This window comes from Crinia signifera, chromosome 2 (assembly GCF_055691185.1).
Source record: "Crinia signifera chromosome 2, ASM5569118v1, whole genome shotgun sequence".
NCBI lineage: Eukaryota > Metazoa > Chordata > Amphibia > Anura > Myobatrachidae > Crinia > Crinia signifera.
In genome coordinates this window covers 34,747,284-34,770,202 of record NC_139218.1, presented here as the reverse complement: position 1 = coordinate 34,770,202, position 22,919 = coordinate 34,747,284, and the positions used below count along the sequence as shown (strand labels likewise).

The window sequence follows — 22,919 nt, the reverse complement described above, 5'->3', positions numbered from 1 at the left end:
ATTGCAGTATTCCATGCACTCCTCTCTGCTAGGCCCCATTCACCTGTGTGTGTGTTTAGTTTGTGTATATATACATATAACCATTGTCCACCATTGCAGTATTCCATGCACTCCTCTCTGCTAGGCCCCATTCACCTGTGTGTGTGTGTGTTTAGTTTGTGTATATATACATATAACCATTGTCCACCATTGCAGTATTCCATGCACTCCTCTCTGCTAGGCCCCATTCACCTGTGTTTGTGTATATATAGATATATACATATAACCATTGTCCACCATTGCAGTATTCCATGCACTCCTCTCTGCTAGGCCCCATTCACCTGTGTGTGTGAATGGCAATCTGCACAATAAAATGTATAGTGGTTTTCATAAAAGTTTATTAACATTTTAAATACTTAAAACATAAGAACTAGGTAAACTGGTAACTATAACTATAAAAATTTTAATATGAAACAAAACATGGATATAACTATAACTATAAAAATTTTAATATGAAACAAAACATGGATATAACTATAACTATAAAAATTTAAATATGAAACAAAACATGGATATAACTATAACTATAAAAATTTAAATATGAAACAAAACATGGATATAACTATAACTATAAAAATTTAAATATGAAACAAAACATGGATATAACTATAACAACTAAAATGGTTTTATCTTTTTACAGTCCCAATGCCAACGCAAAGGAACAAGAGTTTTTTTAAGGGTTTATTGAAAAATATCGTTCACACGAATGCCTGTGGCGAACAAAATCCAAAGAGTATTCGAACAAAATGAAAAGAAACCAAGCCTTGGAGGACTTGGCACGCTACAGTCTTCCATTTCACCCAGAGGCCAATGTTGAATGGGTGAGAAAACGCATCCAGAATCTGCGCACGGTGTTCTTAAAGGAACACAAGAAGGTGGAGGCTGCAAAGAAGTCTGGTGCTGGAGTCGACGAGATGTATCAAACATCGCTCTGGTACTATGATCGGTTGACATTCACCCTCAGCCAGGAGTCGATGAGGACAGGAGTAGTCCTGATTGTCGAACATGAAAACCAAGAAGTCACGGCGCAGGAGGAGGAGAATTCGCAGTCTGCATCGGTGAGTCTATTTTTTTGGCTATCTAATTGATTCCTCCTGCCAATCCACAGCGCCCTCCCCATTAAAGTAGGCCATGTACTCTTCCCTCACCTGTTTGGCTCGTGCACTCCCTGTGTAGTGTTGTGTTGGGGTTTGCAAGGAGGATATCTGCACTACCTCCTCTGGCAGTTCTTGGTCTTCTTGGAGTGCTGTGCCTGTAGCCCTTTGCTGTGTGGCTTTTCTGCGGAGCAAATTGTGCAGGACACAGCACGCCGTGACAACCCAGTCAATTTTGTCCACCCTCAGGTTAATGGCAGTGTGGAAAATGCGAAACCGGTTAGCCAGGATGCCAAAAGCATTTTCCACAACACGCCGTGCCCTGGATAGCCTGTAGTTAAAGATCCTTTTGTCATGGTTCAGGCCCCTTTGCGCATATGGCTTCATGACATGCTCGTGCAGGCCAAAAGCCTCGTCAGCCACAAAAACAAAGTTAAGCCCCTGTTTAGTTTCCTGGACAGACGGCAAGTGAAGGGTGTTCGCTATGAGCCTTTCGTAGAACTTTGTGTCCTTGAAAGTGCCACCATCCGATGCACGGCCATTCCTTCCTACATCCAGGAAGATAAACTCATAGTTCGCATTAACAACAGCCATTAGTACAATGCTAAAATAGCCCTTGTAATTAAAATAGTAGGAACCACTATTGATAGGCTGGGCTATGCGGACATGTTTGCCATCAATGGCTCCACCGCAATTTGGAAAGTTCCATCGCTGTTCAAACTCCTCTGCGATGACTTTTCATTCATTCACGCTGGTAGGGAACTGAAATTAGAAGTAAATAGAATTGATTAGTAAACATGTTCAATTTCTTTACAGCTTGGTGACTACCCACCTGCAACCCCAGACCTATCTGTCCTATCTGATAATGCATGCACATCGAGCGAAGTTCCTACTCCGGCACGCACTCCGCCACCCACCCTGGAACCCACTCCACCACTCCCCCGTGCCAAAACAATGTGTGGCAAAGGAAAAAAAGGAGAAGCATCAGCACATGAAGAATTTATGATGCGGGCACAGCAAGTCCTGCAAAGAAACCCGGACAAACATGACAACTACTTCACTTATGTGGCAGAGTGTGTTCGCAACATGGCTCCGGACCAGCAACTTACTTTTGAAAAGTTATGCATGGAGTTGGTGTATAATGGCAGTTTAGGGTATCTCAAAAGTGGCACTAAAATAGTTGGCATGGGTAGTGCACCAGACACACCACTGTCATTAGAATCACCAGTGCCTACTCCGCCTGCCACCGTAGCAGGCCAGTCGAGCACAATTCCAACACATACCCAGTCAACACCTACACAGCCTTCTCAACCCCCCCAGTACCGTCAATTCTACAGTTCTTTACTGATAGAAGATCCAGAGTCTCCTGTTTTTGAGGATCTGTCTTAAAAAATAGGCTATTTTATCATTTACCATCGACATGGTCTCAGCTGCAGGTATGTGATGGCCACTGCTCACATGGCGTATGGCGCACATCAATGGGGCCGGGACCATTGCATCTGCGCCATGCGCCATGTGGGCCGCAGCCTTTACATATCTGCAGCAGACATCCTCTGCCACACAAGGGCCAGAGTGTGTTTTTTTGTTTTTTTATATGCTGCTACCTGTACCTGCATTACCAGAGGGAGAACAGGATTCTCCTCAATCTGGATAGCAAACTCCATTTATTGCCCTTTTGTCTTTGCCAATAGTATGGGGTACTGTGCGGCAGACATGGTCTCAGCTGCAGGTATGTGATGGCCACTGCTCACATGGCGTATGGCGCACATCAATGGGGCCGGGGCCATTGCATCTGCGCCATGCGCCATGTGGGCCGCAGCCTTTACATATCTGCAGCAGACATCCTCTGCCACACAGTACCTTATCCCTACTGTTGTAAGGGCCTGTTCCAGAAGTTACCAAAGTGTGTTTTTTTGTTTTTTTATATGCTGCTACCTGTACCTGCATTACCAGAGGGAGAACAGGATTCTCCTCAATCTGGATAGCAAACTCCATTTATTGCCCTTTTGTCTTTGCCAATAGTATGGGGTACTGTGCGGCAGACATGGTCTCAGCTGCAGGTATGTGATGGCCACTGCTCACATGGCGTATGGCGCACATCAATGGGGCCGGGACCATTGCATCTGCGCCATGCGCCATGTGGGCCGCAGCCTTTACATATCTGCAGCAGACATCCTCTGCCACACAGTAGCCCGTACTTATTGGGAAAGTTTAAACTGGGTCATACATACTTAAATCTTTATATATAGTGTGTGTTTTTGTACAATATATTTTATATATGGTATTATAATATATTTGTGTTGACACAATCTATTTACTATTTTACATGTTTTACCTATGAAAGGCCTAAAAAACCTGTTTCTGTCCTAGGCCTAAATTATAAATAAAAATATTTTGTTTGCACAATAAAGTGTACGGTGTATATTTCATCCATACCTTGCAATACTGGTACTGCAGCACCTTCACAATGGCTTTGCAGGTCTCCGGGATGATGAGGCCCAAAGCTTGCGGGGAGATGAGGGATCCAAACTTTAGGTCAGCAAGAGACCGTCCTGTCGCCAGAAACCTCAGGGTCACCACCAGCCGTTCCTCAGCAGGGATAGCCATGCGATACTTGGTATCCTGCTTCTCGATGTGGGGAGTCACCAGACGCAGCAATTCCTGGAATGTGGCATCATCCATCCTCAAGAAGTTACGAAAATCGTCTGGGTTATTTTCCCTGATGTCCCTGAGCAGTGGCATGTGCGAACGAGTCTGACGCTGAAGTAGCCACTGCTTTGTCCAGCATGATCTTTCTCTCCTGCGCTGGGCTCTCTGACGCCTGAGCTTCAACACTGCATAATAGAGCAGGTACTGTTGCTGGTGACTACCCATCACTGCATTCTCCATAGTGCAGGGTTAAAAGACACTTTGTAATGGCAGGCAAAACAAAGTAATGTGTAAATAGCTATGTCCAGCAGGTATAAACCAAGCCTCACTAGTAACAAAGCAGAAATACACTGGTTTAAAATGGCTGCTGCTATTCCTATCCCCCTCTGCTAGTCCTCCCCCTCTGCTAGTCCAGCCCCTTCATTCAAATTTCAAAGGCCAATCTGACGACGGTAGCATGTGTTCTTGCAAAAAAACAAAAAACAGCGATCCGACCGTCTTAACGACCATCGCGGGCGCATCGGGATCGGATCTAGATCGTTCCGCCAAAAAACCACAATTTTTGCTAATCGTTTGCTGGGGACTGCCTGGGAGCTCCCGGGAAGTCCAAGGGAAATCGTTCCATGGTCGTCTATCGGTCGTGGACGACGGTGGTCGTCCTGGTGTGTACCCTACATAAGGAGATGATTGGCTGGTGTATTATCACTTTCAACTTTATCTCTTTACCAGCCTTAATACATCTGCCAGATAGTTTACTGCTGCTCTGTATCCAGGTGCTCAGGCCTAGCAGAGGTGCAACCAGTGGCGGCTCCAGATGTGGGGCTGCAGCACAGTTCAAAATTCAAATAGGAGAGCTGCACCAACTGCCAGTCAGTCAGTTTGGAATGGCAGTTGGTGGCAGTTGCTGTGCCTCCCCTGTTTGCATTTTTGGCAATGAGCAAATTAAGTCCTCCTTGACAAAGAGCAAATTAACTCCCCCTTAGCAATGAACAAATTAAATCTCCCTTGGCAACGAGCAAATTTAGTCCCCCTAGGCAACGAGCAATTTTAGTCCCCCTTGGCAACGAGCAATTTTAGTCCCCCATGGCAATGAGCAATTTTAGTCCCCCTTGGCAACAAGCAATTTTAGTCCCCCTTGGCAACAAACTATTTCAGTCCCCCCTGGCAATGATCTATTTTAGTCCCTCCTGGCAACGAGCATAAAGCCCCTTGGCATTGAGTATGAATCCCCTGACATCGAGCATGAAGTTCCTAGCAATAAGCATGTAGGTAAGTGGCACTTATGTGTCAGATGTGTAATGGGCATTATGGTTTGTTTTATAGTATGTAATGGGCATTATGGTTTGTTATATAGTATGTAATGGGCATCATGTGTGATTGGCATTATGTAATTGGCATTAAGGCATGTGGCTTTATGTGTAATGGGTATTACAAAGTTTGCTAAAATGTGCAATGGGCATTACGGTGTGTGGTATAATGTTAGGCCGCGCCCCCTTTTTGCTGCGCAAGAGCCCCGCCTACTATAAATCAGGGGGAAGGGGGGGCACGAAACATGCCCTTGCTCTGGGCACCATGGCACCTAGCTACACCACTGGATGGCAGTGCAGGAGGGATTGCAGCAGGCATTGTAGATTGTTCTATAAACAATGATAAGTGGACCCCATAGTAAGTAGTCTGCTATGAGGTGGTGGCCATTTTAGGAGCGACATTTTTATTGCTGACAGGCACGAAAGAACGCCAGAAGCAGAGGTGGATGAAGGCCGGAATCCTCTGACAGACCATGGCGGCCATTATTCCCCAACAATGAGCAAGTACAGTGGGGGGGGCACCAACTTTTTACAGCAGGGGGCCCTTTTTTTATATATGTATGCTGCTGCATATACACACACTCTGTTTATAGTACAACATACATACACACTTTGTGTTTACAGTATACACACACACACACACACACACACACACACACTCTGTTTAAAGTCCTTCCTATAAAGCAGCCTGATCTAGGACACATGCCAGAACTAGGATATGTGCAGCGAGTTCCATGCTGGTAATGACAATGAATACTCCTGTGGTTATTTTGTACAGATCTCCCCCGGAGAAAGGAGCGAGGCGTGGCTGGAAATATGCACAAAACAGCTCATCCCAAAGAATTTGCCCCCTCAGCAAGACTAGCAAAACCATCCTAAAACAAACGGAAATAGCAGATGAAATCGGCAGCACACCTCTTCTCTTTACACCATCAGGAACATAACCCAGCACTTGCACAAAGAACAGGCCGGATAAGACTGTGGTTTAACTAGGATGAGGTGATGAAGTGCGTACCAGCCCCCCAGCTAGTGCCAGTGACTCGCAGAGCACGATATCTCTGGAATGCAGACAGTTTCAGATTAGAGAGCTTTCAGTCCAGTGCTGGAGGACCACCAGGGACACAGTTATTTAAGCAACATTTAACCCCAACATCCACTTCAACCTGAACCTTGGAGGAATCTTTAAAAATAAACATAAAGAGGTGTGCCGAGAAATGATGGACAGTTATAACAAAAATAACAGTGCCTGGTAAAAATAGGCCGGGAATATTGCAGAGGCTAACAAACAACAAAACAAAAAGTTATTTCTATGGTAACGTGTGTGGGTGGTTTTTCTTCTTCTTCTTCTTCTTATCCTTTATTTTTATGGTGCCGCAAGGGATCCGCAAAGTCCGGAGAACATAATATAAGCAAAACAGTGACTTAAAGTTGAATACAATAGAAGACATACACATAGCTGCATTAGCAGAGGACACTGAAGTAAGTATCAAGGTGGCAGAAAACCATAGAATTTGGTATCATCGGAGAGAACAAATAGCACATGAGGGAAAAGGGCCCTGCTCGTGACAGCTTACATTTTATGCCTTACATCAGAGATGAAGTCACACACATAACTCCCAACCTACCTGATTTCAGCTGAACTTTGCTGATTTAAGTCCTGCTCTGTCCCAACTACTGGCATCATAGTTGGTACTGCATTGTGGTGTGAGGGGGTCGGTGCGGTGCGGTGATGTCTGCTGCCGTGCAGGTGTAGCTGGACCACTGGTAACTCTCCTGCAACCCGACACAACGAATTAGGAGGCAGGAGCATAAACTAGCTGGTTCTCCGACCCCTTGCCTGTTTACATCCTGCTATCTAACCACCACCCACTTGCTTGCACCTCTTGTAATGGGGTAAATTTACTAAAGGAAATTTGAAAAATAAATAAGTGTATTTGTATCCAGAAATACACTTATTTTTGACATTTACTATCCCGAAAATACGGCAATTCGTCTTCGTATTGATGTGCTATCAATACGAATACAAATTGCCAAATTATCGGGATAATAAATGTCAAAAATAAGTGTATTTCTGGATACAAATACACCTATTTTTTACAAATTTCCTTTAGTAAATTTCCCCCAATCTGTCTGTCTCCCCTTCCTACTAGATTGTAAGCTCCTCCCAGCAGGGCCCTCTTCCCTCCTGTTGTCAAAGCCCTCTTCTCTTCACATGTCACTCACAGCTCTCCTATACTCCAACACTCAGTGACCATCTTCGTCCGCATACTCATCTCCATCATTGGCCTCAAGCCTCTAGTTGAATCTTGATTGAGTCCTCACTACTTATATTTAAGCTGTAATGTGTATTGATCTGTGGCGCTCTTTATTTGGAATCGGTACATCTGTCAGAATGAACTTAGGTCTACAGTCATTAGGTCGACCCCACTAGGTCGACTGGCAGGAAGGTCGACCTGACTTAAGGTCGACATGGGCCAAGGTCGACATGACTTAAGGTCGAATTTGCATAAAGGTCGACATGAGGAAGGTCGACTGGTCATAAGGTCAACGTGGGTTTTTCACTGTTTTTTTATCCGAATGTCGACACAGTCGACATGGACACAGTTGGCAATGAGAATCGGACCCTCGCAATGCTTCGGGCACGGTGCCTCGCTGCGCTCGGCACACTATTTTATTCTCCCACCACGCCCTAGTGGATGGTAGGGCATGAAATACCGCCTGTCGGCACATGTCGGCTCAAAAAACAGTGAAAAACCCATTCTAATAGATGACCGCTTCCCCTTTATTTGTACTGTATTTTTGTTATTTATTCAATGTTATGCCAAGTTTTGTCTCCCTGTATTGTTCCTTTGTACGGCACTGCGAAACACTTGTGGCACCTTATAAATAAAATTATAATAATAATAAAAGGAGAAGTGATGAGTACTGTCCTTCCTTAGGGCAGACCGAAGCGCCATACGTTCTGCAACGTTCCTACAAAAAGGAGCTTCGGGTTTACGTGAAGGTCATCCTCTGCACTATTGGCCTCAGAGCTTGACTTAACACCTATCAGCACTTGCGCACCTAGGTGAAAATTAATACTTGCACCAGAGTGCAATGTCCACGGTCCACCCAGGAGAAAGGGGATAGGCAGAGACAGACACACAAAAGACCAACGGTCACAGGTGAAACTCACCAGCATTTATCTTGCACTTCTTCTGCTTCTCCACTTCCAGGTCCCTGTAAGGAGACAACAACAACACTGCCATACAGGGCCTAACGCTACTTAGTGTGACACGCAACTAACTAAACTGCATCACACAGCCCTCAAACTGACTATGGCCCTTATTTTGGTTCATTCTTTCTGACAAAATCCTTCTTAGATGGACAAAACCATGTGCACTGCAGGGGGGCAGATGTAACATGTGCAGAGAGAATTAGATTTGGGTGAGTAATTTTGTTTCTGTGCAGGGAAAATACTGACTGCTTTATTTTTACACTGCAATATAGATCTCACTTTGAAGTAAAACCCCACCCAAATCTAATTCTCTCTGCACATGTTACATCTGCCCCACCTGCAGTGCACATGGTGTTGCCCATCTAAGAAGGATTTTGGCAGAAAGAATGAACCAAAATAAGGCCCCATGTGTGTGGTGCGGCACAAACTAACAGTATTACAACAAATTCTGCCCTGCACAGGAAACAATATTCATAATAATAAACACACTGCAAGATTAAGTGATGGGACTGCCTTTTAACTATCTTCTGCCATACACTTCACTATTTAGCTAGAGCTGGCCAACTTAAGTGCACCCCATGGATGTTGCCACTAATGCCATGTCCGCAATACCAATTCACACGGGGAACTGGACTGTTCCTCCACCCATGGGGTTTACCTAGAAAGGCAGCTTGTTCACCCTCCAGTCTCTTCGGGGAACAGTCTTTTGTTGAGCCTAGAGCTCAGGAATTGTCTTATAACAGGCTCACAAATGTGGGCCTGCCTAAGTGAGACCTGTCAGTGAACTGGGCCTAGTGCCACATGTCACCTGTTACTCCCCAATGGGGGCTACACTACTGGCCCTAGTGCCCCCTAATCACTAACAGGCCAAGGGCCTGATTAACAGTGGGAGAATGGTGACCTGGGCCTCATGCTTTAAGTCACCAGACAAAGGATTGCCTATATATGAGGCCACAGGCCTAGCGCCTGACTATGAGCCCATAAGCTTACCACCGCTGGGGCATGTCTTGTCTGCTTTACTAAAAACGTTCCTGCCAAAATGGCTGTCATACTCCTCTAGCTTCCATACTTACTGTCTCCAAGAGATATAAATACTTTCCCTTATTTTCAATGGGCAGGAGTGAATTGGGATGGAAAACCAGCCTGGGAAGTTTCTGGAAGCAGCCCTCATGGAGGAGGGCCTGGTTCTGAGTGTGATGCAGGTGCAGCCATCCTTGTGTCATTTCCTGCAGTTGTATCTGTGAATTTATGATACAGTAATTCTACTACTACACCCTTCCCTGGTGTCCTGGGTGAATTGTTTATTTAAAGTGGCAAAAATTGGCCCCCTTACATGGCCACATTGCCAGCTTGACACCTTCTACCCCATAACACAGGGGTCCTCAAACTATTTTGCTCTGGGACCCCATCAGACAATAAAATGTACAGGACCCCAGCAAGTTACTGCAGAAGGTCATCACATCACATGTGTAGTCAGCAGACAGCACAGACATGGCAGCATTGTGGAGGCACAGAGTGATGGGAGGAGTCTAATATACCACAACCCATCACATCACACGTGTAGTCAGCAGACAGCACATACATGGCAGCATTGTGGAGGCACAGAGTGATGGGAGGGGTCTAAAATAACAATGCAATATATTTTTCAGACTCCTTGAATCACTGACTGAGACTAGAAAAATCATCAGCCCAGTGGCGTAGCTACAGCACCGCAGCCCCCGCGGTCGCGGGGAGGCGTTGGGTAAGTGCGGGCGCCGGGGGGCTGCGGTGCTATTATAATGCCCCATCCCCCGCAGCTTTACCTATGTTCGCTGCGGTGGTCCCGGCTCCCCTGGCTTCATTCTGATGCTATTTCGACGGGCTATCATAAAATGTCCGCCCCATATAGCAAACAGTTCTATGAAACTGTCTGCTGGATGGGGGCGGCCATTTTGTGATGGTCCGTGTTTAGCATCAGAATGAAGGCAGGAGGGGACCCGGGACCAGCGCAGCGAATACAGGTAAATATGCGAGGGATGGGGGGGGCATGGGCGGCCGGGGTGGTGGAGGGGGGGGCGTGATTTATTATCGGCGGGGGGGCTCCCAAATTATAGTTACGCCGCTGCATCAGCCTGATGGCCAGCAACATGGAGTCGTGTCGTGACCCCATGCTGAGATGGTCGGGACCCACAGTTTGAGAACCGCTGCCATAACACACCCACACCAGCATGCCACCCTCTCCCCTTTAATACACTCATGCCATTAGTCTCTCACCTTCTCCCAGCTACAGGTGGCCCCACAGGCACACCGGGAATCTTCCTTTTGCGGCTTTTAATACCAATCCACCCCTGTCAATGGGAGAAGGTGCGACGGGACAACAGACAAGTGTAGCATCTGCTGCCAAACCGGTGGAAGCAATAGCCCCAGCAGCCCCCCCCCCCCAGCCCCCCCCCAGCGCCCTAAAGCCTCCCAGCATCTCCAAGCCATTGCATGGTATTCGGGAGCTATTGTTATGTGCAGAATGGGTTTTCTGATATTGTTTACAGCCTCCCCCTTAGCTGCAGCGGCATTACCGGTGCAGCAGCTGACACGGGACCTTATTCTGGTTGATTCGCAAGGCGGCGAGTTTGCAGCCTTGCAAGTCCACCAGACGCCACCCTGCAAATGCCGATACGCACGCCCCCCCCCCCCCCCCGCACGCCACATTCGTACTCACAGACTGAGAATGGATATTTATGTTAAACATCCATTCGCAGGCTGTGGGGGAACACCCACATCATTCAATGGTCACCGAGGTAACCTTAGATGTGCGTGGGCATTCAGAAGGAAGTGGGTGGGCAGCTGACATCCGGTGATGTCAGCTGCCTGCCCCTAGCGCCCACATCACTGGGCGTTGCCATGGGTGTGACTATCTGCCGCCTTTCCAACCCCCCCCCACTACCACCACCACCGGCTGCAGCCTTGTCTGGTCGCCCTGCCCAGATGCACCCGGTGTATTTACATGTGCACAAATGCAGCTGCACAAGCGCATACACAAAACATTGGTCCCTGTGCGAAAGTACGGTTCTTGCGAACGGACCACAATAACCCCCATGGTTCTTCATAATGATGTGGTGTCCCCTCCATATCGTGGGCCTGCCCGGTACAGGGTCTGCATCATTAGATGCCATTGTAAGTCTAGCAGATGTGTGCAGGAGGCATCTATAGTATCATACAGAGGATTACTGCTGCATTTGCATGTTATTTGTACTCTACCCAGAGGCTGTGCAGTTCCATAAAGCTGTTGGTGATTCATGCAAATCAATGTAATATGTTTATTGAGCGTGGAATCTGTGTTTTTTACCTTAACCCGCACAACAGCTTTATGTATCAATACACTCGCTGTACTAGCCACCATTACGCCAGCTGTATATATTGCAGAGAGCACATACCCATTGTCCAAATAAGAATAGGCTCTGATCACCATCACGTCGTATGTGCTGCTCACAGCTAAGTGTGTCACGTAGGTGCAGAATGCAGTAGATATCATTAGAAAATGTATGGTATGCATTACTCCTACAGAGATTACTCTACAGGCTGCCAGGAGTGAAGCGCGCTGTAATCTGAGCAAATTGCATGGAAATGTTGGGCATTAGAATTTGCTTATAGATGTAAAACGTTTCACAGAGGTTATAACTATATTTAAAATCTGCACGTACATTCCGGAGCTCAGCGTACTGTATGATAAAGGAAATTATATTAAAGCATTCAAAGGCTAAATGATATCTTAATACTTAAGGCTGAATGCATTCCTTCCAACATTTCCTTCATGGACAGTGGGACCCGTTCCCCAAAAAAGAGGTGGAGCCTACTGTGTAGGGATGACTTCGTGTGGAGGGGCATGCTCAAGTGCCGAACCCTCCTTTTCATTACTTAGGGGGCGTTCCCCAGTGCTACCCGAACGATGGGCAGAGCAGTAGTGTTCACCGCCTTCTCCAACTGTCCCACCCAATCGCAGGGCAATGCGACCAGCAGGTGAGACAGTGGGATACTGTCCAATTAGTGGGACTGTCCTGGACAGTTGGGAGATATGTAAATGAAGTATTGAGTTCTGTGGTCATGTGGGCTGCTGGTTGAATTCAGACCTTTTTTTTAAAAGGGACAATCACAGTTCACATGGGATATTTTGTGAAATAGAACTCCCATCTTAGTAAGTTTCCCCCTTTCACTCTTAAATTTTTATTATTATTATTTATTTATTTACAGTTTCGGTACTTGTTTCCTAGAACGGCCACAATCGTGAGTGATCGTGGCTCTTAATTAAGGGACACGATCCTCACGATGTGGCCGATTTTTTACAATTTTTTCACTTTGAATGACAAAAATCGGGTCAATCGGTCGGTCGCGACCAATTAAAATCGGCCGCGATGCGACCGACCGATTCACCCGATTTTTACATAGACTTCAATGTTAAAAAATCTTTTAACATTGAAATCGGGAGGATCGCGTTGGTCTTGTGCCATTATAATGGCACAAGATTAGATGGACTTGATTAAGTCCATCTTACATAGGGAAAAATGATAAAAAAGGTGAAATGGGCCAATATGACCCATTTCACATTTTTTATGTGCCCGCCATGACCCCACGATAGACGTCAACCCGAAGCGTGGCGAGCGCAGCGAGCCCGCGAGGGGCGGCGGTGCGCGTCCTCCGACCTTTTCATTCCCCTACTATCCACGTCGGCGTGGAGTTGAGAATATATAGTGTGGCGAGCGCAGCGAGCCACCGAGCCCGAAGCGTGGCGAGCGCAGCGAGCCCCGCGAGGGGACGCGTATACCTGTGAAGTTATACGCGTCCCCTCGCGGGGCTCGCTGCGCTCGCCACGCTTCGGGCTCGGTGGCTCGCTGCGCTCGCCACACTATATATTCTCAACTCCACGCCGACGTGGATAGTAGGGGAATGAAAAGGTCGGAGGACGCGCACCGCCGCCCCTCGCGGGCTCGCTGCGCTCGCCACGCTTCGGGTTGACGTCTATCGTGGGGTCTAGCCCACTTAGTAACATTTGGGGGGGCAATTGAAAAAAATCGGGTAAAAAAAAAAAAAAAATCGGGTGAAAAATCGGTCGATCGGATCGGTCGCATCGTATGCGACCAAATCGCATGCGATGCGATCGATCCGATTTTTTATCTTACGACCACAACGATCTAAATCGTTGTGGCCGTGCTAGGAAACAAGTACCACAGTTTCTTATATAGTGCAGCAGATTCTGTTGCGCTTTACAATAGTAGACAGTGATAAAACAAACTCAGTAACAACAGACAGACTTGGAGGTAGGAGGGCCCTGCTGCAAGCTTACAACCTAAAGAGACATAGGAGGGAAGCACAAGGACAGGCACCAGTAATAGCATAGCAGTCCCACCAAGTTGCAAGTCCAGAAGGGAAGCTATATAATACATACTGTAAGTGCCTCAGAGGGTAATACGTATGGAACTTAAATATGATAGGCTTGCCTGAAGAGGTTTCAGGGAACACTTAAAAGTTTGGAGGCTAGTGGAGAGTCTTATTGTGCGTGGAAGGGCATTCCATAGGGTGGGGGCAGCCTAATGAAAGTCCTGTAATAGTGAATGGGCGCTGGTGATCCGTGCAGAAGAGAGACGCAGATCTTGTGCAGAGCGGAGTGGTCGAGTTGGGAGATATTTTGTGATAAGTAAAGAGATATATGCTGGTGCAGTATGGTTAATAGCTTTATATGCGAGTAGAAGTGTTTTATATTGAATATGGTAAGATACAGGCAACCTTGATAGATAGATTTGAGTATCATCAGCATACAAGTGATACTGAAATCCGAAAGAGCTGATTAGTTTGCCAAGCGAGGAGGTATAGATTGAGAAAAGCAGAGGACCTAAGACTGAGCCTTGCGGAACTCCGACTGACAGAGGTAGTGATTAGGAAGTAGAGTCAGAGAAGCGAACACTGAAAGAGCGTTCAGATAGGTAAGATGTGAACCAGGAAAGGGCTGTATCATTAAGACCTAGGGAGTGTAGTGTTTGTAAGAGAAGAGTGTGATCCACAGTGTCAAACGCAGCAGAAAGATCTAGAAGAATAAGTAGTGAGTAATGGCCAAAATATCACATGGGATATTTTTCAAAATAGAACTCCCATCTTAGTAAGTTCCCCTTTTAAGTCCAGCCTCACTCAAAGATGACTCCTCACCAATGAATCCTTACGCTTATGCATCCTGGCTCTGAAACAAGGGATCCCCTTGAGGTGGGATCAAGTCGTTACGTCCTGAGTTCAGGCGCTTAATCACTTCTAACCTGCGATAGATGGCTGAGTGTACCGTTGGAACAAATGCTTGAAGCCCCCATACATTAGTCCGACTTGTCGTAAGGACAAGTCGGACCGGATTGTCCCGGCAGCTCCCCGGGAGGGATCACAAGCGATTAGGCACTTCATGTGCCAAGTTTTTCATGTGATAAATCGCATGCGATCTATCACATGCAACTCCCGGGGAGCTGCAGGCGGGGGAGCAGGGTGCCGGAAAACCCTGGCGAGGGGACCAGGGATCAGGGGATAGCAGCGACCAGAGAGCCAGGCATGCTCTGAGCAACCTTATATTTTACCAGTGCGAACATACACGCATTGCGAATGGTGGGCCCGCATACCACCATTCGCAAGGCTGGTTCACTCACAAGGGTGCAAATTCGCATCTGAGTGAATGAACCAGAATAAGGGCCTATGTTCCCTCCCGGCTAAACAGAATATAACACGAAATCGCACATTGCCGAAACAGATGCAGGTCAGACATCTGTAGGTTTCCTTCTGGAAAGACATAAGTGCACGTGCTTGTGGGATCCGAGTCATTCCTAGCGACGACGACGGACTCAAATTCCAAATACAGGCAAAACATCTTCCTCCTGGTGACAGTTTCTTGTGGGGTTTGTATCCACATTTTATATAAGGACCTATTTCTCTCTGTTCTCAGGCAGGCTGCATGGGTCATTGAGTTGACCCTATTTAGGTCGACATGAATTGGGTTGAGCACTGACGGTGGACATGGCTAAGACCAACAGGGTTGGAAGGTCAACACAAGCATTAGGTCGACAATGGCAAGGCCGACCCTCAAAAAGGTCGATATTCATTTTTCAAGTTGTTTTGTCCCGAAAGTCAATATGGACACCGTCAAAGTGCACCGCGTCCCCTGGCATGGCTTTCTGCGCTCACCATGCTTTGGGCACAGTGCCTCGGTGCGCACGGCACACTATTCTATTCTCCTGCTATGCTGTTATGGATGGTAGGGAATGAAATACCTCCTGTCGGCACATGTTGGCTCTAAAAAAATAAGAAAATCTCATGTCAACTTTTTGACCATTGTCAACCTAATGCTTTTGTCGACCTTCCAACCGTTGACCTTAGCCATGTTGACCTTTTCAGGTGTCAACATAAGCCCTGTCGACCTTCTGCAGTCTACCCAATGCATGTCAACCTAATAGAGTCGACCTAGTACTGTATCCTGGTTATATTGGTTGTGCTGTGTCCGTCAAAAGTGGCTGAGCATTCACAAGCAGCATTGCAGCTAGGGTGGCCAATCCCGGGATCGGGGGGATACTGGGATTTGGCCCCCAAATTTCCGGGATTTCAATCCCACGATTGGTGTATCCAATCCCAGGATTTCGGGATTAGACTGCGCATGCACAGTCTAATGCTGGGCAGCGCCTGAGCAACACATTCAAATGCTGCCCGGCTGTCCTGACCCAGCACGCGCCTCTGCAGAGTGTGACATGATGCTAAAGGTGATGCTGCGCAGGCCGCACCCCCACGCCACCTGCCCCGCTCGCTCCTCTGCCACTGGCCTGGCCGCTCAGTGCAGCACCACCCACCCCTCTCACCGGCTGCTCCATCTGGCCCGCTCCTCAGCCGCACCACCCGATACACCAAGTATGTAAGTAAATGTGCACGGAAGTTGGTTGGGAGGACGTGGGAGGTTTTTTTTTTAAAATTAGGGATGCCAATCCCTGGAATCCCGGGATTGAGCATTTTTTCAATCCCAAATCCCGGAATTGAAAAAAAATGCCCCTGAATTGGCATCCCTATCTGCAGTGTGTATTGTCACTTGTCAGTGCCAAAAAAGTAACAAAAAAGGTTAAAAGTTTACAACGGTGGTCGTGGCTACGATGATGTAATATAAATGGCCATGCCCACGTTTACGCTGATTTGAATAGACCCACCCCTTTTCATGGCACTTTATATGGCCCCACCCCCTACTTCCTGGAGCTGGCTGCCCTCTCTCTCAAGGTCGGAAACCCGGCAGTGTCTAGGTCGACAGTCAAAAGTTGAACACTACTGGTCGACAGACAGAAAGTCGACATATAAAAAGTTTAACATGTATTAAGTTGTCATGGACAAAAAGTTGACACATTCAAAAGGTCCACATGGAAAAAAGTGTGTCGAGCGTAGCAAACCATGTAAGGGGAAGCATTACACTGTTACGTTGTCCATGTCGACCTATATCGACACCCATCAAAACGTGAAAAGCTCATGTAGACCTTTTCCCATTTCAAACTTTTCCATGTCGACCTTTTGACCATGCCGACCTAATGTATGTCGATAATTTTCATGTATTGACCTACTGCCTGTGGAACAAGAGTGTTCGACCTTTTGACAGTCCAGTCTCAATATTACATGAACTGTTGATGTATCTCGTAACCAGGGCTGCCATCAGAAAGGCCCGGGACTGACAAAATAGACAAGGTCCCCCTTCCCTTTCTTGAACACCTGGCTTGCCTGGTGAGACCTCCGGTGTCTGCAGCACTACTCAACCTCTACATTGCTTCAAGGGAAATGTGAGCTCTGTTTATGACAAATTATACTTTATAAACTCCAGTCCTGTGCCCACTTTCTGTCTGGGCTCGGGTCTGGAGTCCCCGCAGTCAGGGCCGTCTTAACAATCTACTGGGCCCCTGGGCAAAATAATTTTTAGGGCCCCCCTCCACCCACCTATGTGCAGCAGCAGAGGAGGGCTGGGAGTTGTGTGGCGGGGATCCGGGCAGCAGCTGTCAGCGGCATCTGTCTAGGCGACTCATCGGTGGCGGCGGTGATCCAGGCAGCGGGGGGGGGGGGGCTGGGAGCTTGATGTAGCGGTGTGTGGTGGGGATCCAGGCAGCAGCTGTCAGCGTTGTCCGTCCAGGCAGCTCGCTCAGAACTTGATGTAGCGCTATTTGCTGCCGGGCAGGAAGCGCTGCAGATTTTGAAAAGACTGGCCGGACACTGATTGGCTGAGCGTCCGGCCAATCAACGTCCGGCCAGAATTTTCAGAATCAGCAGCGCTTCCCGCCCGGCGGCAAATAGCGCTACAGCAAGGTCTGAGTCACCACTGCCTGTATGGACAACGCTGACAGCTGCTGCCCGGAGCATCCCCGACATATGCCGCCCAGATTGCTACATCAAGATCCCAGCCCCCCGCTGCCTGGATCACCGCCGCCACCGCTGAGTCGCCGCTGACCGCATCCCAGCCGCCCACCGCCATTCCCCAGAGCAGTGCCGTCTTCCCCAGTGGGCTGGGCCCCTACAATCCTTGGGACCCTGGGCAACTGCCCATTCAGCCCAATGGGAAAGACGGCCCTGCCCGCAGTCCCCCCCTGATGACTGCCCTGCGAGTCCTAACCTTAAGGTTTTGCATGTTTTGTTCATTCGCTTACAGATCATTCTCTTTTGGTTCTCTACTATGGCGTATCCCAATATAACCTACATCGTGGGCTTTAGGTCAGACTGATGCATCAAATTGGATTCACAGTATTGTTAAGGATGCTTTATTTAAGGACAACAGGCATCCATAAATCTACTTGCTCCTAATTGTTTTCTTTCGTTGATTCTGGTTTAATTGTCCATTAATGGCTGGGATCGGAGCAGGATTTCATTATTCACTTTGTTAGCGCCAGAATGATGCTGGAAAGCTCAGCCACTTGTCCAGGAGAGGCCTATTCATCAACATTGCTCGTGAGCATTTCTGCATGTAAATTCCATTCTACTTGATTGTTTTTTTGTACTGGACTCAGCCTTATTCATTACAGCTTTGCCTGACGTCATGGGATTGTCTAAGGTTTTAATGCTTTTTTTCTGGAAATGTTTGCAGCTAAAAGTATTCTTTATTTATCAGTTATAACCCAATACACATTGCTTTCTGTAAAGTGAATTTTGATTCCCAAATTCCCAAATTTTGCTTGGCAACCTGTCGTTTTCTGTGTGTGTCGGGCTCGATCAACCAGTCTCTGCCACAAAGTTGCGGAAAGGTTCCGCACGCTCAATAATCAAAAATAATTTGATGGAGGTTTGCAAATCAATGTGCACATAGCCGCTGATCAGCCATCCATTCACAAGCCATTGGCAGACTTGCACAAGGCGGGGCAGGGGCTATCTGATTGCGGACCAGGTCTTAATGAGGCCCAGGGTGTGTAGACACAAAACTGTCGTTCTCATTAATATCAACTCTGCTGTATGAAAAAATTCTGTTTTTCATTTGCATCAAACTCTAAAGGCACCCATACATTAGGCCTAAGGACAAGTTGGACCTAATTGTCCCGGCAGCTCCCCGGGAGAGATCACATGCGATTGGGCACTTCATGAGCCAAGTTTTGCATGTGACAAATCGCATGCAATTTATCACATGTAACTCCCGCTGCAGGCAGAGGGAGCAGGTGGGCAGCGGACGCAGGCAAAAGGACCAGAGAGCAGGGGATGACAGCTGGGGAGGGTGCCCACGACTAGGGAGTGGGGGTGGCACAGGGGACCAAGTCGGGCATGGGAAGCCATTGAGAGGTCTCAGCCAATCAATTGCTGCCTATTCATTTGTATGCTCAACTGCTCCCGCGCCTGGCGCTGCCAGGCAGCGGTTTTCCCTACCCAGCTCCCTGCGATGCCCCCCTCCCCCCAGTCCCTCCAGCTGGCTCTCTGGTAGCCATCATCCCTCACCCACTGACATCCCCCGCTGCCCGTTCGCCTTCCCAACTCTGATCCGATGCGGAGGGGATGTCTACATGGGCGATTTGCTCCGATTTCACGGCCTGATTCATCCCAAATTGCATAGTGTATGGGGGCCTTAATGCTGGTTAGACACCAAAAGGATTTGGCCTCAACTCCCCGAATTTCAATACAATTTCGGCCGATTGTATGGAAATTGGGCATGTTTTGGCATTTTTTTGATCCAATTCCGATCCGATGCGCGTCCCTGCTGGTCATTTCATCGTTTGCTGCTGTCCTGCTGCAGTCAGGATTTGCGTACGATCCCTTCAACTGGGTAAAGAACGTGATTGGATAGTGATCGGATCGTATGCTCTGGTGTGCACCCTACATTAATGAGCCCCTTAATGTCTGCAATCATGTGCATGCAAGCAATGAAAGAGTTTACATTTACACCGAACATTTACACCGGCCTCTACACGGGTCCTAACCGTGTTCTACCCAGGTCAGGACCTGGGTAGAGGACCCGTGTAAATGCACACGACTTGACCCCATTTACACCGCCGAAGGTCCGGGTCTGACACGCCACTGACCCGGATTTTTCAGCGGTGTAAAAGGGGTATTACTAAGCCAGTACTGGCAGGAACACAATTTTCGACAGATAACAATTCCCAGAGTTGGGTAAAGAAATCCAGGCACTAACATTTACTTTATTAATTGTACGAAGTCCCACGAACAAGGCTGACTAACAAAGCCACATTTTGATTAATTTACAAAAAGTGGATACACTTGCCTGCAGAGAAATCACTTACAGCTGCACACAGTTTATCATATTGGGCCAGATGCGGATTGTAGGGGGATAAGGAATCGTTGCATAAACGACATAAATCATAATAGATAATTCCTGTCGAATGCAAAATGTACTAAGGCTGTGTAGGTGCGCTCTGGATTGTGGTAACAATGATCGTTATGTTTGTCTAGTCAGATACTTTATCCTGATCTATGAAATAACTTAATTCAATTTGCTTCATGTCTGACTGGCAATTCGTTTTTTACTTCATTTTTTTTTTGTCAGAATTTGGAGTGGGGGAGAAAATCACCTGGACGGAACCCTAGCAAGCAAGGGGAGAATATACAAAATCCACACAGTTAAGGTCCTGGTAGGAATTGAACTCCAGACCTCAGTGCTGTGATACTACTTACCATTACACCCACCATGCTGTAAATGATTTGCCCCTTATGAGCGCTGATGATCCAACTGCTCCCCCCGTTCAGTCTGGAGGTCAGACATGATCTTATGTGCAACCTCCCTGATCCGATCCGATCCGATGCGCACGGGACCGCGCATCGGATCGGATCAGATGTCACACATCTGTGATTTTGGGACGATTTCACCTGGTTATCGGCCCAAAGTGCCGAAATCGGATGAAATCGTCCCAAAATCACATAGTGTATGGGGGCCTTCACTCTCAATGGGCCAGATGTATCAAGCTTCAAAAGGTGATAAAGTGGAGAGTTCTAAACAACCAGTCAATCATCTCCTACTTGTCATTTTTCAAACCCAGCCTGTAACATGGCAGTTAGGAGCTGATTGGCTGGCTGTTTATTACTCTACATTTGATCACTTTTTGAAGCTCGGGGGTAGATGTATGAAGCAGTGATAAGGGAGGAGAAGTGATACAGTGGCTGGTACTTTATCACCGGCCAATCAGCTTCTAACTGTTCCTTTTTTAAACCCAGCCTGTAACTTAACAGTCAGTAGCCGATTGGCCGGTGATAAAGTATCAGGCACTTTATCACTTCTCCTCCCTTATCACTGCTTCATGCATCTACCCCTTGGTTACATCTGGCCCAATGTGATAAAGCGTAAGTGGTACAATGTAACATTAGACTCCCATCAGTCATGCAGCTGGGGTTCTTTGTTGCCTTTTGAGCAGACACATTTAGCGGTGTACTGGTTAAATGAGGACTTATTTATACATTAACCTTTTGCAGTCCAAATTTTATTTTTGCACAATTCAAACAGTCTGGTTTACATTTTTAAATTAATTGTAATTTTTTTGGTCTGCATTGAACTCAAGATTCAATGTAGACCATTTTTTAATAAAAATAATAATTACAATTAATTTAAACATTGTTAATGTTCTTATTTTGAAGTGGCTTCACCACTGGATCTGCTACTGGCGCTAGGGCTGATGAGCCCAACTAGACGTTGGACCTGAAAGGGTTAATATTTCAAAGTGTATTTTATATTGTGGCTTTTTTCGTTGCAGGATTTTATTTCTGATAATATATAATAACCCAGAAGTTGAGATTTAACAATGCTAAGGTTAGCCGATAGTTCCTGCGTATTTATTATTTATTTAGTACCAGTTATTTATATAGAACAGACAATCCATAGAAATTATTTGTCCAATCACATTAGTCCCAACCCCAGTGGCACTTAGAAATCCCAAATATAGAATTCTAAATAGATTTGATTAAAACTGTCACCGGCACAACTGATAATATAATCACCAGTAGTTACAATTTGTATTGTTATGTTGTTGTCAATAATACTGCTTTCACACTGCCTAAACATTTTAAAAAATGGTATTTTGAAACAGTATTTAAAATGGGTCTGAGCCTTCAGTCAACCTATTTAATCCCCTGAACACGTTTCAAGGCAGCCAGCCTATCACAGGTCTGTAATCTGTTGTTTTTACTAAATACCGTTTCAGAGCCATTCTCACTGCATAAAAAAACAGCTCTGAAACGTGTAGGACTGCTTTTTAAACGTTTTGAAATACCGGTTATCTTTAACCGGTAAATTAACTCTGGTGCTTTCCCACTGCAGCCTTTAACGTTTTAAAATGGAAAAAATGGCAATATACCGTCAGTGGCGTAAGTTCAACCCAGTTGCCCAGAGGCAAGGTAAGTACTGGTGCCCCCCCCCCCCCCCCCCCCCCCCCCCATAGCTCATTAAGTAAGGTGTGTATCCAGTAAGGTCATGGGTCTAATACAGAGTGTGACACTTGCAAAAATGATGTTATAAGGGGGAGTCAGCCCCATTAGCAATCTCAACTGCTTTCAATTAACTGATTCAAACTCAAAGGGAAGGAGAGGTGCCCCCTTGGGAGCAGGAGCCCGGCGGCAAATGACTCAATTGCCTCCCAGAGTTCTGCCCCTGTATACCGTTTAAACAAGTGTGGTGAGAAAGGGGTATAAAATGAATTTTTTAACTATATATATGCATCTACTGTATCACTCCAGTGAATAATGTTATTGTTTGCAACAAAAGAGATACCTTTGTGTCAGTTGATTCTAATGGGGCCTACACACAGGGAGATGTGCTAGAACGTTCTAAGCGATGCTAGATCACTCAGCAAGGTCGCTCAGCCCACAGCGCTGCATAGCGATGCACCGCTGAGTGATCTGTCAGGGACAGTATTCTCTGGTAAGAACACTGGCCCTGACACCGCCGATTACTAGATTTATCCAGCATGCTGAATAATATGGCCGGAAAATAGCGTTGGGCCATGCATCCCCTATTGCTATGGCCTCTACACATGGAGCAACATGGGGGTATTTTCTAAACAATCTAGTTCAATCGCTTAGATGTCCTCAAGTCGCCTCATGTGTAGGGGCCATAACACTTTGCTGACGCGCTGCAATACGTTGTGAGGGCATACCTCCCGACATTCCGGCCAATGAACACAA

The 22,919-nt window shown here is 46.8% G+C and overlaps 3 protein-coding genes across 5 annotated transcripts in view; 2 read left to right on the top strand and 1 right to left on the bottom strand.

Moving 5' to 3' along the window:
• The window catches only part of LOC146059559 (uncharacterized), a 30,684-nt gene extending 23,657 nt beyond the window's left edge, over positions 1–7,027 (top strand). For 2 of the 3 annotated variants that reach the window (XR_014470272.1, XR_014470271.1), the window contains one exon: positions 5,868–7,027. Coding sequence is in view for 1 of the 3 variants with exons in the window: in XM_083171892.1 (XP_083028018.1) it covers positions 5,507–5,593; positions 5,868–6,033 (253 nt within the window). In the remaining 2 variants the exon portion in view is untranslated. Of the gene's footprint in view, positions 1–5,506; positions 5,594–5,867 lie in introns of all 3 variants that reach the window. The other variant, XM_083171892.1, reaches the window with a different exon arrangement.
• LOC146059557 (uncharacterized) lies at positions 678–2,890 on the top strand. The gene is made up of 2 exons (XM_083171890.1): positions 678–1,097; positions 1,950–2,890. Exons 1-2 carry the CDS (start codon positions 786–788, stop codon positions 2,520–2,522), a joined length of 885 nt encoding a protein of 294 aa, XP_083028016.1. The 5' UTR covers positions 678–785; the 3' UTR covers positions 2,523–2,890.
• Positions 722–4,420, bottom strand: LOC146059558 (uncharacterized). The gene is made up of 2 exons (XM_083171891.1): positions 3,570–4,420; positions 722–1,895 (listed from the first exon to the last, which is right to left on the bottom strand). The coding sequence occupies exons 1-2, from the start codon at positions 4,020–4,022 to the stop codon at positions 1,872–1,874; spliced, it is 477 nt and encodes a 158-aa protein (XP_083028017.1). The 5' UTR covers positions 4,023–4,420; the 3' UTR covers positions 722–1,871.
• Positions 7,028–22,919: the final 15,892 nt, after the last annotated feature.